Raw genomic sequence first — 16,712 nt, 5'->3', positions numbered from 1 at the left:
AGCCCCTTATATGTAGAGAAATCTGTTTTTTAATCATTAAACTGAACAAAACATTCATTTTGTTAATTTAGAAATATCTGCTACTGTGGTAAAGTGAATCACCTTCTTTTTTTCAGTTTGTATGCATAGCCCAGCAGGACTACTGCTGCATTCTCAACCAGGTGGAGAAGAACATGCAGAAGGTTGAGGAGGAAGGAGAGATCGTCATGGTGAAGGAACACCGTGAACTGGATCGTACCGGCACCAGGAAAGGACATATTGTCATCAAGGTGACACCTCTACTGTCTTCTGCAGGCGTACAAGTTTTCCACAATCGACTTGTAAACTTCTGTCCTCATTCTGGATTATCAGGGCACGCCTGAGCGTCTCACCATGCACCTGGTGGAGGAGCATTCAGTGGTGGATCCTACCTACATCGAGGACTTCCTGTTGACCTACAGGACCTTCCTCTCCAGCCCCATGGTCGTGGGAAAGAAGCTCCTGGAGTGGTTTCACGACCCAAGTCTCAGGGACAAGGTACTGCCAGCAGGGCAGAGCTGTCCTCCTAATTAACTTTTTGATTACATTAAATTGCTCCTGTATTGGGTTTGAATTTGGTACCCTGTAAAGTTGTTGCCGTGGATACCCACTGTGCCGGTCATATGATTTTCTCAGGTTACACGGGTAGTCTTGCTGTGGGTAAACAATCACTTTAATGACTTTGAGGGAGACCCTGCCATGACTCACTTTCTGGAGGAGTTTGAGAGCAATCTGGAGAAGGAGGTATGTTTTTTCAACAAATGCAATAAAAACTGAGAAAAATCTATATTTCTATTGTATTTTTAATCCCTGCTTCCTCTTTTTTATTTTTATTTTTTTCCAGAAAATGTGCGGGCACCTAAGACTGTTAAACATAGCATGTGCTGCTAAAGCCAAGCCGCGGCTGGTGACGCTGACCAAGCCGTCCAGAGACTCTCCTCTGGCCTTCACCCTCCTCGGAGGTCAAGAGAAAGGTTTCTGCATCTTCATTGATGCCGTGGAGCCAGGGAGCAAGGCAGCAGAGGCCGGACTCAAGCGTGGAGATCAGGTGACTTTCACATCAAAGATATTGGTGAAGTCTGTGTTGCGTTGTGATTTTTGTTTGAATATTTTCCAGGTTTATTTAGCCCTCTGGCATTCTCAAAAGCTTTTCAATGTCTTTTTCTTGACAACTGTGCAGAACAATCTCAGTCAAAGTGATCTTTTTTCCCACTTGAAGCTCAATTCTCTTATGAAATTGGTTTTGTATTATGACCTAACTGGCATTAAAAAGCTTCCCTTTGAGAAGTCTTAAACTGAACTCTGCAGTAGCTGCAGGCACCCTGAAGACTTTCTCCTCGCAACTTGACATGCCAGCCAGTTTCACACTCTGCAGGCCTCTCAGCTGTAGGCAAAGGCTCTTAATCCTTGAAACCATCTCACAAGTGTCTGGGTGTGTGTTAAGCCCTCTCGACACCAAACATCCTCTGCAGCTGTTTCTCCCAAACGGAAGCAGAAAAGCTGTCTTAGCCCCTTTACACCAGTCACACTTACCATGTTTTACCCACTTCACCCTGTGATTCAGGACCTTCAAACTCACAGCTTGAGTGTTATTTTAGTTGTCACAGAATCGTGATATGTTGCAGACAAAGAGATCTGGGCTCTGCAGGTTGGTGCGCTCAGAGCATCTCAGACATTTTAGAGCTTGCATATGACATTTCATAAGCTATGTTTAACTATCTAATTGTAATGCAAATTATGAGAAAACTTAAAATTTTTGCAAAACAGAAAGATACAAATTGTTCGGGTTTCCATCTACCGGTACTAGTTTGAAGTGCAAAGCGTGATTAAGTCAGATATTGACATTAAGAAAAGCTGTAATGGCTTTTTCAGAAAAGCCAAAAATTACCTACTTTTTTTTTGCAACATTTAAAAAGTTATTTACTTACTTACAAATTTTGCTTCTCCCCTCACTCATCTAGACTCTCTGTATTCCCAAACTTTCAATTGAAGTTCATGGTTCAATGGTTCGAGAGCATGGAAATTTGTTTTTTCATTTTTCTTTTAGCAATTTTGAGATATTTATGTTTGTGATAGTAGAACAAAAAAGGTTTAGAGAGTAGTGTTAGTGTGTTGATAAATGTTGTTCTCAGCTTGCTTCAATTATCTAAAAGCTGCATGGTGCCTATGTGGAGATCAGCTGCATCTTAGTTAAGATTTACTTCTTGATGAGAAAAGCTGACTGATAGCTTGAGGTTCTCAGCTGGAAAAAGCTAATTCTGGTCTTTGTAACTTTATCATTATGTTAAAAAATTAACATTTTCTAATTATGTTAAAGTTCTGATTTATTGGTTCTGGTTCTTTCTGCAGATCTTGGAGGTAAATGGACAGAACTTTGAGACTGTCCAGTTCAGCAAAGCTAATGAGATTTTAAAGAACAACACCCACTTATCCATAACTGTGAAAACAAATCTTTTAGGTAAGTTTTTAATGTCTCCTGTTATTAATTAATCTAGTCTTTCTTGGAAATAAAATATAACCTTTTCAGTGCTTGATTTAAGACTGGAGTTGATCTTTTGACCTCATTGCTTTCGATTCAGTGTTTAAGGAGCTGCTAACACGGCCAGAACATGAGCATGAGTTGGATGGGGACGAGGAACACGACAGGAAGAACGGTGCGCCTCACCTACCAAAAATCGGGGACATTAAGAAGGGGAGCCGGTACTCCATACCGGATCTGGCGGTGGACGTGGAACAGGTCATGGGGCTTGAGAAAGCCAGCAAAAAGGCCAAGAGCAACACAGTGGGAGGCCGCAACAAGCTGAAAAAAATCTTTGATAAGACACTCACCAGCATCCTGCCCCCCAAACCATACAAGTAAGAGAATTGACATTTTGGAAATAATAAATCAAAACATATTTTTACTCTCAAACACATTAAACACTGAAAAAAGGCTGCAGTTTTCAGCACAAATGTCTCCCTCTGCTTGTTGCTGACAGAACTGCTTTCCCACCCTCTTCCCTCTGTTCTTCTTGTTTCCATAGCGACGTTTGTGTAGGCCAATCACAGGATGACAGCATAGTGGGGATGAAGCCGTCCAAGCAGATCCCACCAGCTCTGCCGGTTAGTGGGAACCTGTCGTCTTCGAACCCGGACCTCCTGCAGTCACACCACCGCATCCTCGACTTCAACAACCAACCTGGTGTGTATTCACACACGGTGTGGGCTCAATATGAGACTGACTCAGTGGAATCAGTGTGTGCATTTATAAATCCTTTAAATACTTCTGAGGTTTAGCACGTGCACCATGATTTAAAACTAAATTCTGGAGGGGATCAAGATGAGCAGGAGGGATTTATTTCAGATTTTTGCTGTATGTTCCCTCCAGAAATCTTAAATAAATCAATCTGCTGAATTCTTCTTTTGTTGATGATCTCTGATTGCCTATTTGCAAATCAGATGATAGCAAAAAGGTTGCATCCTTCAGGAAATTGGTCAAATTTATGACCTGGTGCTATTTTCAGTCTGTAAACGCAAACTCAACGGCATCTAATTTGATGCTAAATTTTGAGGAACATGGTTTAAACATGTCAAAATGTTTCTGTTAATTATAATGATTTTTTTCTTACAGCTAAGAACCTTATGTCCAATAAAAAATATTTTTTTAATACACAAATATGGGATTAGTGGAAAGCATGTTTAATGCCCGGTTAAACGTTTTTGTTTTTAAAAGATATTTTCACTTTGATTAACTCGTTTCATCAGAATGCATATTCTAATTTTTTTAATATGACTGTAAACAGAAGCACTTTTTTTTCTTATTATTTGTTCATGTAACTGGAAGAATAATTGGAATCGTCCATCAGAGCTCAAAGAAAAGAGAAAATTTGAGTCAGTCAGGAAAACCTTGATCGAATAAATTCAGACTCTTAGGTTGAATGTACAGTTGGAATTCAAAGCATTTATTCCAGGCATTATAAGTGATATCAGACAGCCAAGTATAGCATGGGCTGCCAAGGAAATACTTTCTTCAAAATAGTTGAAAAGCATTCCTTTTGCACATATTTTATTTTATGTGAATTTAATGAAATGGACAGTGTTTTCATAATGTTTTGTAGGTCTTAATAGGGGTAAACACTGAACATATACAGTACATAGCAACTTAATTCCATCATTTGTTTTATTATTTCAGTGCCAGTCGTCCCAAGTGAGTACTTCCTCTCATTCTCCTTGTCAGCCATTTCCTCTCTGTCAGGAATCTCTCAGCAGCTGTGATTTAGTAAATAGACATCTTAAATCAATTGCACAACTTTTGGGGGATAAATGGTGAAATGATGCAGAAAAATCCAGTTTTTAACCTTTGGTTTGGGTGTCATAATGGTGGTGGTTTTTAAATCTTTGGGGTGTTTCTGTCTCTTGAAACTCAGAAACACTCTTGAAAACCAACAATCTCTGGTGTTTTCTGTTTTTAGCCAGAATAATGTAGATGTTTGCCTGAAAGCTATAATTTTATATTCGTAGATATGTCTGACCAAGTACTACGAGTATTCAAGGCGGACCAGCAGTCTCGGTATATCATGATCGGGAAGGACACAACGGCTAAAGAGGTGGTGGCCCAGGCTATCAGGGAGTTTGCTCTGACTGCAACGCCAGAGGCTTATTCACTATGTGAAGTGTCTGTCACACCAGAGGGTGTCATTAAGCAGAGGCGCTTACCAGACCAGCTTTCCAAACTCGCTGACCGTATTCAGCTAAGTGGCAGGTAAAGATGTCTTAAATTTGCACAAACTCTAAGAAAGAGGAAAGCTTTTCTTTTTAACAAATACTTTTTTACTCTTACTTGAGTAATTCTTGAAAAGTTACGTTTTGTTTTTACCCAAGTACAAATTTTGGTTACTTTATGCACCTCTGACATAAATTCTCATGGTATTTAACTTAATTTTTTGCCATAAAGATACTACTTGAAGAGCAATATGGAGACGGAGACATTGTGCTCTGATGAAGACGCACAGGACCTCCTACGAGAAGGCCAGATTGCTCTGCTGCAGCTCAGCACGGTGGAGGTGGCCACCCAGCTCTCCATGAGAGCCTTTGAACTTTTCTGTGCCATTGAGCCCACCGAGTACATCGACGACCTGTTCAAGCTGCGCTCCAAGACAGGCTCGGTCAGCCTCAAGCGCTTCGAGGAGTCCATCAACCATGAGACCTTCTGGGTGGCAACCGAGGTGGTACGGGAACCCAACCAGCTCAAGCGCATGAAGATCATAAAGCATTTCATCAAGATTGCTCTACATTGTCGAGAGTGCAAGAACTTCAACTCCATGTTTGCCATCATTAGGTTAGACAAAGAAACTGTTATGTATAAGCATACATTTTCTTATATTCTTCCAACATTTGACTAATTGTGGTTCTTCTTGCAGTGGCTTGAACTTGGCTCCAGTTTCCAGACTAAGAGGAACATGGGAAAAATTACCAAGCAAGTATGAGAAATTGTTTGGAGACTTACAGGATCTCTTTGACCCCTCTAGAAATATGGCCAAGTACAGGAATGTTCTCAACAATCAGAACCTTCAGCCACCAATCATTCCCCTGTTCCCAGTTATCAAGAAGGACCTCACCTTCCTACACGAAGGTGAATAGAATCATTTTATATTACAAGTTATTTTCACCTTTTACAATTGATTGCAGTTCTGATCTGTAATCAAAACTGCAGATCAGTTGGTAGCTGTTTGGTTATTTGTGGTCTTCATGGTAGTTTGTTGTTTGTTTTCATAAATCCAGACCTGTTGTCCAGAAACATTCTTTTATTTATAATTCTCCAGTGACTGAAATACAATTTATGTATTGAATTCACAGGCAATGACTCCAAAGTTGATGGTTTGGTGAATTTTGAGAAGCTTAGGATGATTGCCAAAGAAATCCGTCATGTGGGCCGCATGGCGTCTGTCAACATGGACCCTGCTCTCATGTTCCGGACCAGGTAAGAAAAATCTGTAAATAAAGTTAGGAATAATAATGAAGTCCTCCCCTTTAGGATCAGTAATCAGTACTCCACCGACTAACCATCCCTGTGGGGTCAGTCGGTCCACTTACACTCGGTCAGGTTTCTGCATCACGCTTTTCTTTCAAGCAGCTGTTCTTTTTGGCAAATGTTTTCTTGAGCAACTGTTTCCTTAAATATGCTGTTGGCATTATAAAGTGCTCAGAGCTTCTGTGAAAGCAAGCCTTTGTTCAATGATGTCTTCTTAATGGAGAGTCGCCACTCAATATCCTTTCTGCCAACTTTCATGTGGGTGTTTGGTGTAATTGCTTCTCTTTGGTGATCTTGGTGGTCTTTCCTGTCCTAAGCTTTGTCTCCTTTCTTTCTCTTTGCTCATAAACCCTTTGACCCCTCCCCCATGCTGCTGTTTGTGGCATCCCAAATTCTAGGAAGAAGAAATGGAGAAGTTTAGGGTAAGTTTGGTGACAAAATCTTTACCCTTCCCTGCAACTTAGCCTGTCTATCTGCAAACTTTTTGGTCTGCTTTGCTTCTTTTCTAAAGCCTTGTTTTTTATTAACTAGCTTGAGTTCCTCCCACTAATTCTGCCTGACACTAACCTCAGGATACTGAATGTACTGACTGTAACAAAGGTCAAATTTGCTAATGAAAGGTTACACTGGTCACTGCTGGGCGTATAATAGCAAATGTCACCTTCAGTCATGTTGTTTTTCAACTGCATGCAGTCTCAGTTTTAGAGTTTTTCATCCTTCAGTTTTATCCTTCAGGAGAGATTCAAAATATTCATATTTTTCATTCTTTACATTTTTGTGGTCAAATTATACATTGCAGAACATTTAATAGGAAACAGTGCAGCACATTTCAGTCATTCATATAATTGCCATTTAAAATGCAGTTTTCATATTGTAATTATAAGCTTGTTTTTCACTATGATAACATCTCAAAGGAAACTTATCTGAGAAAATAAATCTTGACCACATAATTACTCAAATGTTTCCATGAAACTTTGTACATTTCTGTCCACAGGCAGCTGTCATGTTGCTTTTTTGTTTTGCATCACGAGTAAAAGCTTTTACTACGATTACGACCAACTCTTACTCAAGCCACAGAAATGTAAACTATGACTTTGCTACAGTAGCTGCCCTCTTTACTCCTCTGTTGTTTGACTCAAGCTGTCGGTCCTCTCCACCCCCCTGTTGCCTGGAATGACTGGAATGTTTTCAAGTTGAGGGAAAAAAACGAAAGCTGCTTTCTGCATGCCTCAGTTTAAACACCACAAATCCCACTAGAGTTTAACAATATCACCCCCTCAAAATACTAATTATTTATTAATAATTTCTGTCTCTTTTTTTATTTGTTTGTTTGTACCCAACATTCCCTTTTCCGTGTTGTTTGTTGTTCTGTGTACACGCGTGTGTACTTGACCAGCTCTTTAAGTCAGGGCAGCGCCAATGCAGCCGTGCTCGATGTAAGCCAGACAGGTGGCCACAAGAAGCGGGTTCGACGCAGCTCCTTCCTCAACGCCAAAAAGCTCTACGAAGACGCCCAGATGGCCAGGAAGGTCAAGCAGTACCTGTCCAACCTAAGTCTGGAAACCAACGAGGAGAGCCTTCAGACATTCTCACTACAGTGTGAACCCTCAATCAGCACATGTAAGCGCAGCTCTCGCTGTTATACTATAAGTGTGGAATTTAAACATTCCCTATGCTTAAATATGCTTGGGTGCTGTAATTGTAAATAGAAAGGGAATATACAATCTTTTTCTCTTCCAATCATGTTCAGGTTTGTAGTGCATGACAGCTGTTTTTATCAAGAAATAACAAAATATTTAAAAAAAGAAAAACTTGAACAAAGAAAAGTGATAAAAAGGCACACAAATGTGAATAAAAGACTGTACATTTTAAACACTTAATTGGGCCATCTGTTCATAATACAAAGTGTCCAGCTTGACCATGAGTTTGTAAAGTGAACATTTGTATGATAACATATCCAATAACGTGGAAGATGTCGAGGAAAAATCTCTTTTTACGCCACAAAAATTAATGTTGTTACTTACCCAGTTTTGGCCAGCATTATATTTGCTTTATATCTGCAAGTCATTTAGTGGTTGATATATAATATTTGCCATTTAAAAAGTCTAACACATCTAGATGATCTGCAACACAAAGAATGGAACTCAAAAAACAAAATCTAAGAATTGAGGATTAAGTTCTTTTGGTGTTAAAACAGCAATAAAAGTTTGCCCATGCCAACATTCCCAAAGAGAATTCTTTGATTTAGAGAAATAAAAATTAACTCCTGCTTTTACATTCTCAGTACCCAAGAATGCTGGTGGGAAGCGACCTGACACTTCCCCGGTCGTGTCCAGAGCAGCCAGTCAGCAGCGGGGCCAGTTAGCCAAAGGAAACCAGGTCCTGCAAGTTCCCACTGTGGCGCTCTACCCATCCCGGAAAAGAGTGCCAGTCAAGGATTTACCACCTTTTGGTAGGAAAATCATTAACATTTGTCTTTCAGTGTAGGTGCTAAATTGTGTTTGATGCAACTGGTTAATTCAGACCTGCTATGGGATATATCTGCAACAGTTAAACTAGTGACATTTAGGGAGGTTCTAATTAGATAAAAAATCTGTGTTTTCTTCACTGCATGGTGTAGTTTTCCTAACAGTAAAAGTAGCTTTTTCTCTGTTACAATGCTGCCACCTAGAGGCTGCCTCCCAACAAACAACTAGCAGAAAATCTCAGACAATGCAGCCTGACCCCCCGGGGAAATGGCCGTGTTCCTCATGCTAATTATGCTTGTTTTATTGGAAATGTCCACAGGCACCAGTTCGCCCCAGTCCCTGAAGAAGATCCTGTCTCTGTCTGAGGAGGGGAACGAAAGGCACCGGAGGCAGCCAGAGGACACCATGTCCAACGCTTCTTCCCAGCTCTCCTCTCCGCCCACCTCCCCCCAGAGCTCACCAAAGAAGGGTAAGCCAACATCTATCCCCACCCCTCACCACCCTAACTCAACACTGAGCTCGTTCTCTGTCACTGTGTGCCGCTCATGCCACCTGGTGGCAGCTATCTGTATTGATTTATAGCGCTTCTTTTTCCTACAGCCATGACATCTGGGAATTTATTACAAAATAAGGCTTTTTTTTTATCAGTTATGGTTCTAATATGGTCAGTAAAAACAGAAAATACATTTTAAAAAAAGGTCAGTATTATAAACTTTTTTTTGGTGTTGGTGAAACCCAGAATCTTTTTTGTTCCCCATTTCATCTGAACCTAATAGGTAAATCTTTTAAAATATTTTTTGCAGAGGTGACACAGCAAAAAAGACAGTAAAATATTTTTGCATGCACTAATTTCAACTAGAGATGCACCAATCTGATAGTTGAATAATTTACTGATAAAGAAACTACTTTTTCTTCTGGGTGTTTTCTGGGTGCATGAAACTGACTTAAGAATACAATGTTGAAGAAAACCAAAATAATTTCTCTAAACAGTCCAGGATTACAATGTGGTCACTATCTGCATCACTGATAATTAATAAATACAATAAAATTATTGATTGGAACGTAGTCTTTGTCCCAGAAAGTTCTTGTACACAGATATTAAGCAAAAGAAAATTGATTCACAAAAATTCAACCCACTTACTTTTTTGTGCATCATATCACAACATTTTATTTTTTTCTAGATTCATTACAAATATGTTGATTTTAAAAATATTGCCTTTCTGCCCCACGTTGAAATGACATTAATTATTTTTCAATGCTGCAAGGACAGCATGAATATCTATTTTTCACTTTACATATGTTGTAATTATATTCTTTAACTCAGTCACACATTTACTTTTAACGTCTTGATCTTCTCTCTGTGTCGGTCCAGGTTACGGCAGGTCAGGCGACGCCTACTCGGACTCTGGCCACAGCGAGATCTCGTCCCGCTCCAGCCTGGTCAGTAACTCGTCCTTCGACATGGCGCAGGAGGAGCGGAGACTCCGTCACTCTGGAGGAGCTGGCGAATCCCACATGGGGGGGCCTCGGCTGGAAAGAAGAGCCACGACTGACCCTGATCAGTACAGTCTGGGGTACAGTAATCAAGCGTTTTGTTTGAAAAATGTAGGGAAAGTGGAAGTAAAGTCATTAATATTTTTTTATTAATGTGTGTTTTAGGTCCTATTCTTCAATGCAGGACTGTCGGGGTATTTACGCTGGCTGCCCCACTGTCCTCTCCTCGCCCAGCTCAGAGGAACTGACTCAGGATCAGGGAGATCGCGTGTCTCTGGACGCTGCAGACAGCGGCCGCGGCTCCTGGACTTCCTGTTCCTCTGGTTCCCATGACAACATTCAGAACATGCAGCAGGGCCGTAGCTGGGAGCTCGGCATCGGAGGGCTGTCTTCGGCATCCGAGGCGTTGTTAGGGGGTCCGGCGGCACTGTGGGCGGCGCAGGCCAGGGGCAGCTGGGCATCGGCCAGCTCCTCCTCATCCTCAGCCGCCTACTGGGGAGAAGAATCAGAGGGAGACACAGGGACGATCAAGAGGAGAGGAGGAAAGGACGTAAACGCAGACGCAGAGACGAGTAGCATCACGTCCACCGGGTCAGAGGAGGCCAAGCAGCTCGGCCGGCCGTCTCCATCACCCATCACAGCTGGGGGTAAAGCCTTTCTTTGTGAGTGTTGGTTCTTGTCCTGTCAGTCAACCAAACTTTATTTAGAAAGCACTGCTCATCAAGTTAGAAATATTGTTGCTTTGTAGCACAAGAGTCTGAATAAGACCAACAAACCAGAAACTTGTACTGTGCAGAATACAAAGCTGTTTCTGTTGGGTCTCCTGTTGCATACATTTTCGCAGCTCAGAAAGTGTCTCGTCCTTTTTCTTCTTAACCGAGATTAGATTTCTGAGGTTGTCTCTGTTAGCAACACTTCACTGAGCTTTGCTTTGAAATCCTGGTCCTGGACGTTCATCTTCGCCACTGGCTCATTTCTGCTGCCAAACTGCTCAATGCTATGTGCATTCTGTGCAAAAATGTTTGGCACTACTACAAATGTAATTCAGAATGGTCCTAAATAGTTTTTAAAAGTCTTAAGTTTGAGTTGGTGAAGCCTGCAGAAACCCCATCTGTACGAGTTGGATGTTTTCTGGGAAACCCATCGTCAGCTGGTATTCAGAGGCATCAGCGTGTCGCTACCTTTATGTCCCCTCAGCTCGGAAGGAGGGCCGATACCGGGAGCCCCCCCCGACTCCGCCCGGCTACACCGCCCTGACCCTCTCCGACCTCGCCGAGGGACAGCACCCGCCCCCGCCCGTACCCACAACGACGGTAACCCACTCGAGCCGCCGGCCACCAGACTACACCACGGCTCTGCAGCGCTCGCGGATGGTGACCCAGTCGCCTGACTCCCACCAGGCCCATCAGGCCGCCAAACATCGGGGAGGCAGCCTCCACCGCACCCGCTCCCCCGCAGATGAGCAAGAACCCGACGATGAAGAGGAGGGTGAGTCCTTGTCTCCCAAACTAGTGGCTCTGAGGAAATTGTTGGCCCGACACACACCCGAAGCCCCCAGACAGTGACGGTGTGAGGGGTCAGCAGGCAGGGCCGCCCCCCACATGGCAGGTAAACAGTTCCTCCTTACTGAGGCTGCATGTGAACAGAAACAAACACCAGGACCGTCCCCTTGCACCAGCAGAGTCCATCCCTCTGCTTACTATAAAGGTCACAACAGGTCATGGAGCATGATTCCTATCTGCCACCGCTTCCCTCTCGCTCTCTTCTCACACTACAGCTTGTGGGCAATCATCTGTTTCACCTTTACGAACTTTAACCAGCCTGCACCGCCAGCATGCACACCATTCCTTTACAATAAGTGGACTTTCTCATGATTTAACTAATAGTGAACTATTGATCATTTGTGTAAATGTTGAGGTGCTCGAAAGAAAGAAACTGAAAGTATCAACAGTACAGTTATTCAGAAAAGGTATCTGTAGTACCTGAATGCTTCCACTTGGTGGCAGTGTTGGAAACATGGAGGAGCAAAACTGTCATTCTGCTGTTTTCATCAGCCAAAAACGCAGAAAGTTAGCTTGATTAAGTTTTCTTAATGTTTATTCAAGATATTTTTGTTCTCTCAATATACAACTACAACAAAATACAGGAAAACAAAAATAATTAAATAAAATATTATTTAAAACATTTTGGCCTCCCAAGTGATTTTATTTTGCCGTGTTTGTCCCACGATGCAAAAAGTTTGGACACTGTAAACAGTGAGGTGAAAGGCCAAATCAGAAATTTCCATGTGCCCTGTTTGGTACATGTTGTGTCGTACATTCAGATTTAAGTTATATTATTTTCTTATCAGGTCAAATTAATAGGTTTAAGTTTTTCATGAATAAGCACATGCATGCTGCAGGAATACGTGGCACACGTCAGAATATTGAGTCACATATCATATGAATTGTGCCCTTAGGTCTCTGAATTAAGACCAAAGGGATGTGCTGCTAACTGTCTCTTTGTCTTTGTCTCCACAGAGGACGAGCAGGTATCTGCAGTCTGAGGAGCAACAGTGGACGTTGATTTGTAGGAACTTGAAGCCCCCTGTGCCCCCTGCCCCTTCAGATGGGCTGGATTAAAGAGACAGACCTACAGACTCGTCAACTTGCTACGTATGTGCCTGCCTCCTCCAGTCGGTGGATTCTTCGCTCCTCGTCTCCCTCCCTGCCTTAAAGCATCATGGGGGGTTTGATGACCCTGCATGCAAAAAATACTGTGAAGAAGAGATGAAGAGAAAGTCAAAGACAATGACAAAATGCCTGGCACTTTGGACAAATAAAATACTTAAAAAAAACTGAGAGACAGAAAACAGCCACCTGTTGATGCAGCAGAATCATGACGTGTCGAATTTCATCTGCACTTTCTCGTTTTCTCTTTTGAAAAGGAAAACCTGAACAATTAAAGAACTTCGAAACAAGACTTTTTATTAAAGACGGAGAGAAACAGCGAGCAATTTCATCATCTTCAACTTCCCTCTGGGTTTCTTCCCATTTCTGATTATTTTCTTTAAATGATTGCACTCGAGGGGCTGAAAACAGAAACCTGGACTGAAACGACCCGTCAGTTGTTGGAGTGTTTGAACTTTAAATCCAGTATTATTTCTTGTTCACATGTGAACGCGTGTCACTTGTTGGTTTAAATTAAAAATTGAAGCTAAGAGGAGACTTGGTCTGGAGAACCATCATGCAGTATACTGACATGCAACACGTTGTACCTACCAGATACTCTAATTCTTGCACTTTGAGCACAATCGTAATGTTTGGTTTGATTTCCAGGGTATGAGTGAAGCATTCATGTCGCAGCTCGTCTCCTCTGTATTGCAACACAAAACAGTTTCAACCTTTGGGAGACAATAGAAAAGCACACTCACTCAAAATCACATATGATCGCCTCCCTAAAATTAAACTAAAACCAGGAATTTATGATTAAAACATAATTTTTGTCTTGGTAATGAGAGAACATGTGGTGCACATTTCGGGAGGCATTATCGGGTAAAGTTGGAAGAATATTTCAAAATCAAAGCATCCACCGATCCAGATTTGGCCGTTTTCCAACCTGAACACGCATCCTGTGAAAGTCCGAGCGCCTTACATTGCCATGGCTACAGACATGTCTTTACACGGTCGTTCACAATGCAAATCAAACTGTTCTGGAATTAAATGCCTTATTTGTGATGCTCCTTTTTTTAAAACGAACAACCAGACTAAAAAGTTTGAGTTTTGTGTTGTTTTTTGTTTATTTTCTGGACGGTTTGTGGCTTCGGCCCACCGTGTTTTAACGTGTCGTAGAGGATGTGTTTCCATCTCTGCTGTTGTCCTTCTAGATTGGTCCTCAGAAATACTTCCTGTCTGTTACAAACACCAGGCTCTGTATATCAAAGTTTTCTCCATATCTGGCCGTCAGTGGAAGTGACTCAAGATTTACATTTGTTATGTTTTGATCTTTGACTCCGGTGAAGAAGGTGACATATGAAGTATAATTATCATGTTTTTCTTTCAAAGCTGCCAATCGCCACACTTTGAATATTGTGAAAAGAAAATGAACGTTTTGTTTCCTTCTATCACAGCATCACACTGATCACATTGATCAGTCCTGAAAGCTACAGACTGAGTAAAAAGATGAACGACGGCAGTGTTTTCCACTGTGTTCTGTGACTACACATTAAATCATTTCTTCTTTTTGTAACGGCTGCAGATTGATTGTTAATAATTTGTTTGTAACACAGTTGTGCATCATTTACTTTCATTCAACTCTGAAGATAATGTGCATATTAGCGGGTTGAGTCATAATTTGATAAACAAAAAGTTGCACAAAAATTGTACAAGCATAAAGATAAGTGTAGTAGGTAGAACTGCTACTGCGTTCGGTGTGTGGTGTCAGTGAGGTGTGTACATTTAGCTGGTGACAAACTTCTTTTCTTCATTCTTTCTTGTACTACTTTAACCTGTATGTCTTTTAAAAAGACAATTGGTGGAGTACGTATCAGTTGTTTTTTGTATTTTTAATACAATAATTGTAAATATTGGTTATATTTTTGTTCAAATGTAAAATGTTTATGCCTCAACATCCAGTTTATATGAAGCTGGGAATCAATAAATACTGCATAAAGACCCAGTTTTAAATGCACTCTTTCTTTTTCTCCAGGGTTTTCACCCTGATAAAAACGTTGCGTTATTAATTTTCTATCTGACCACATTGCTTCAGAATTGAAACATTTTCTTCCCAGTTTCATTTTCTTGCTCTGTATTGTTTTGTCATCTTGGGTTTTAAGCAGGTCCCACATCTCCATTTCTCATTTGGCTTTTGTTATTAGCGGTTTCATTTTTAATAAAACAGAGAAGCTGCAAGTCTTTACAGTACAAAGCTTATTACTTCTGGGCAGCTTTTTATTGTCGTTTTATAACAGTTTTCCAGATATTTTATTTTGAGAGGAAGGAGTTAACTGAAATTACTTAGAGCAACTATTTCATACCAGATTTTTTTCACACAATGTAAAAACACAAAGTTGTTTTAGGTCAGTTCAGATTAAAACTGTCAAGTATTTATGATTGAGAATTAGGGCCATTGTTGATACAAGAAAAACTAATTTGCAACAGAGGAGTAAATTTCTGCCAAAAACTTCCTCCACCCAAAAATTACATATTTATGAGAAAAAAAGAACTTGGAGACTGTTCAAAATAAAAACTTTCCACAATTAAAGACAAATTTGTGATACTAAAATTCGAATATACTCTGACGTAAAGTCAGAAATTTGTAAGAAAAAAATACATTCATCTCAGACGTTTAGTAAGACTTTAAAATCAGACATTTGAGACGAAAACGCAAGTTGTCCTCTAAGCCTGAGGTGGTAAATGTAGATCTAAGAGGTAAATCTAAACGGTTTAAGAAAATCTCTGGTCCAGACTTAATGCAGCCACGATGCTGTTTCTTCCTCTCGGTCTGAGGTGAGTTTTCTGGATCCCATCAAGGCGTCCATGGTGAGTTTGATGTCGTCCTGATGCAGGAAAAGAGCCACAATCTACTTCAATCATTGTGGAAAGTAACCAGTGCATCTCTACATTTACCACTTCTGTAGTTGGAGGACTTCTGTCACCTTTTATATCAAATGTTTGACTTAATTATCTCAGATTTTTACTTATAGAATTCTGACTTTATATCAGAAAATATCTATGTGAATATTGTAAATTTATGCTTTTAGTCATGGAAATTGACATTTTCTATGATGATGAAAAGTTATCAATTTTTCTTGTAAAAATGTGATATCAATCTTAAAATGTCTAAAGTTTTTGGTGGAAATGTACTCCTCTGTGGTCAGTTATTTGCTTCATACTTCTTGCTAGTGGTTTATAGAATCATGTGCTAAACTGTATTCTTGGAATAATTTTCCATTTGCTTCAAGCTTTGACATCTTAGCTTGACTAGAGATGCTTTTGCAATATTTCTTCATTATGTTCCTTCCTCATGATGCTGCCAACACCATACTTTAGATGGGATGATGTTCACAGCAATGTTTTTGTAACCAAACACTTTCAGGTGTGTTTGTCCGTTTGTAAACTGTCATCTGGCTTTAATGGTTTCCTCCTTGCTGAGTCGCCTTTCTGTTCATGTTGGCACCAGAATCATTGCAGATATTTTCACATGTCAGTGTAAATGTTGAGTTGAGGATTCATGACCAGTAGCAGCTCATTTGGATTTAAAAAGACAAAAGAGGCCCTGAAACAACTCATTCTGAAAGGAAATAAAATATAGACAAACTGAGCAGTCTAAAGTAATCTTAGAATGACTTTGTACAAAATAATGTAATCAATATGTTTTGTATGATCTATAGATCATTACTTGTTTTGTATGATCTATAGATCATACAAAACATATTGTTTTGTATGATCTATAGATCATACAAAACAAGTAAGCATGTTTTGACCACCAGAGGTCACTGTTTCCCCAAATGTCATATTTTCAAAATGTTCAGGATGTCAATATGTTTGATTAATTCCTATTGTTTGATGAAGCTGGTGGTAGTCATAAAAGCTCTGCTCCTCTATCAGCTGTGTTGGCGCTCCCTCCGCTGCAGCGCGGCGCCTCGGCTTGTTGTTTATCGGCTCTGGCTCAGATGGCGGAGATGCCCTGCTCTCCAATGGTTTGACATTCTGACTGCAGCTGGTCGACACCATATCACAGCT

At 40.7% G+C, this 16,712-nt stretch overlaps 1 protein-coding gene across 13 annotated transcripts in view; it reads left to right on the top strand.

Annotated features, from left to right (window-relative positions):
• The window catches only part of LOC129360475 (rap guanine nucleotide exchange factor 2-like), a 96,286-nt gene extending 81,644 nt beyond the window's left edge, over positions 1-14,642 (top strand). For 5 of the 13 annotated variants that reach the window (XM_055030737.1, XM_055030733.1, XM_055030729.1 and 2 more), the window contains 20 exons: positions 117-269; positions 352-516; positions 655-762; positions 863-1,066; positions 2,368-2,476; positions 2,598-2,874; positions 3,042-3,199; positions 4,190-4,204; positions 4,519-4,759; positions 4,952-5,335; positions 5,418-5,629; positions 5,854-5,977; positions 6,427-6,450; positions 7,425-7,648; positions 8,313-8,480; positions 8,816-8,965; positions 9,869-10,070; positions 10,156-10,652; positions 11,188-11,478; positions 12,510-14,642. In XM_055030737.1, coding sequence (XP_054886712.1) covers positions 117-269; positions 352-516; positions 655-762; positions 863-1,066; positions 2,368-2,476; positions 2,598-2,874; positions 3,042-3,199; positions 4,190-4,204; positions 4,519-4,759; positions 4,952-5,335; positions 5,418-5,629; positions 5,854-5,977; positions 6,427-6,450; positions 7,425-7,648; positions 8,313-8,480; positions 8,816-8,965; positions 9,869-10,070; positions 10,156-10,652; positions 11,188-11,478; positions 12,510-12,535 — 3,732 coding nt within the window. In that variant the 3' untranslated portion in view covers positions 12,536-14,642. The remainder of the gene's footprint in view (positions 1-116; positions 270-351; positions 517-654; positions 763-862; positions 1,067-2,367; positions 2,477-2,597; positions 2,875-3,041; positions 3,200-4,189; positions 4,205-4,518; positions 4,760-4,951; positions 5,336-5,417; positions 5,630-5,853; positions 5,978-6,426; positions 6,451-7,424; positions 7,649-8,312; positions 8,481-8,815; positions 8,966-9,868; positions 10,071-10,155; positions 10,653-11,187; positions 11,479-12,509) is intronic. The other 8 variants (XM_055030735.1, XM_055030730.1, XM_055030743.1 and 5 more) reach the window with 6 other exon arrangements.
• The last annotated feature ends 2,070 nt before the right edge of the window (positions 14,643-16,712 follow it).

This window comes from Poeciliopsis prolifica, unplaced genomic scaffold (assembly GCF_027474105.1).
Source record: "Poeciliopsis prolifica strain line A6 unplaced genomic scaffold, Auburn_PproV2 SCAFFOLD006, whole genome shotgun sequence".
Taxonomy (NCBI): domain Eukaryota; kingdom Metazoa; phylum Chordata; class Actinopteri; order Cyprinodontiformes; family Poeciliidae; genus Poeciliopsis; species Poeciliopsis prolifica.
This window is presented reverse-complemented; position numbering and strand designations above follow the sequence as displayed.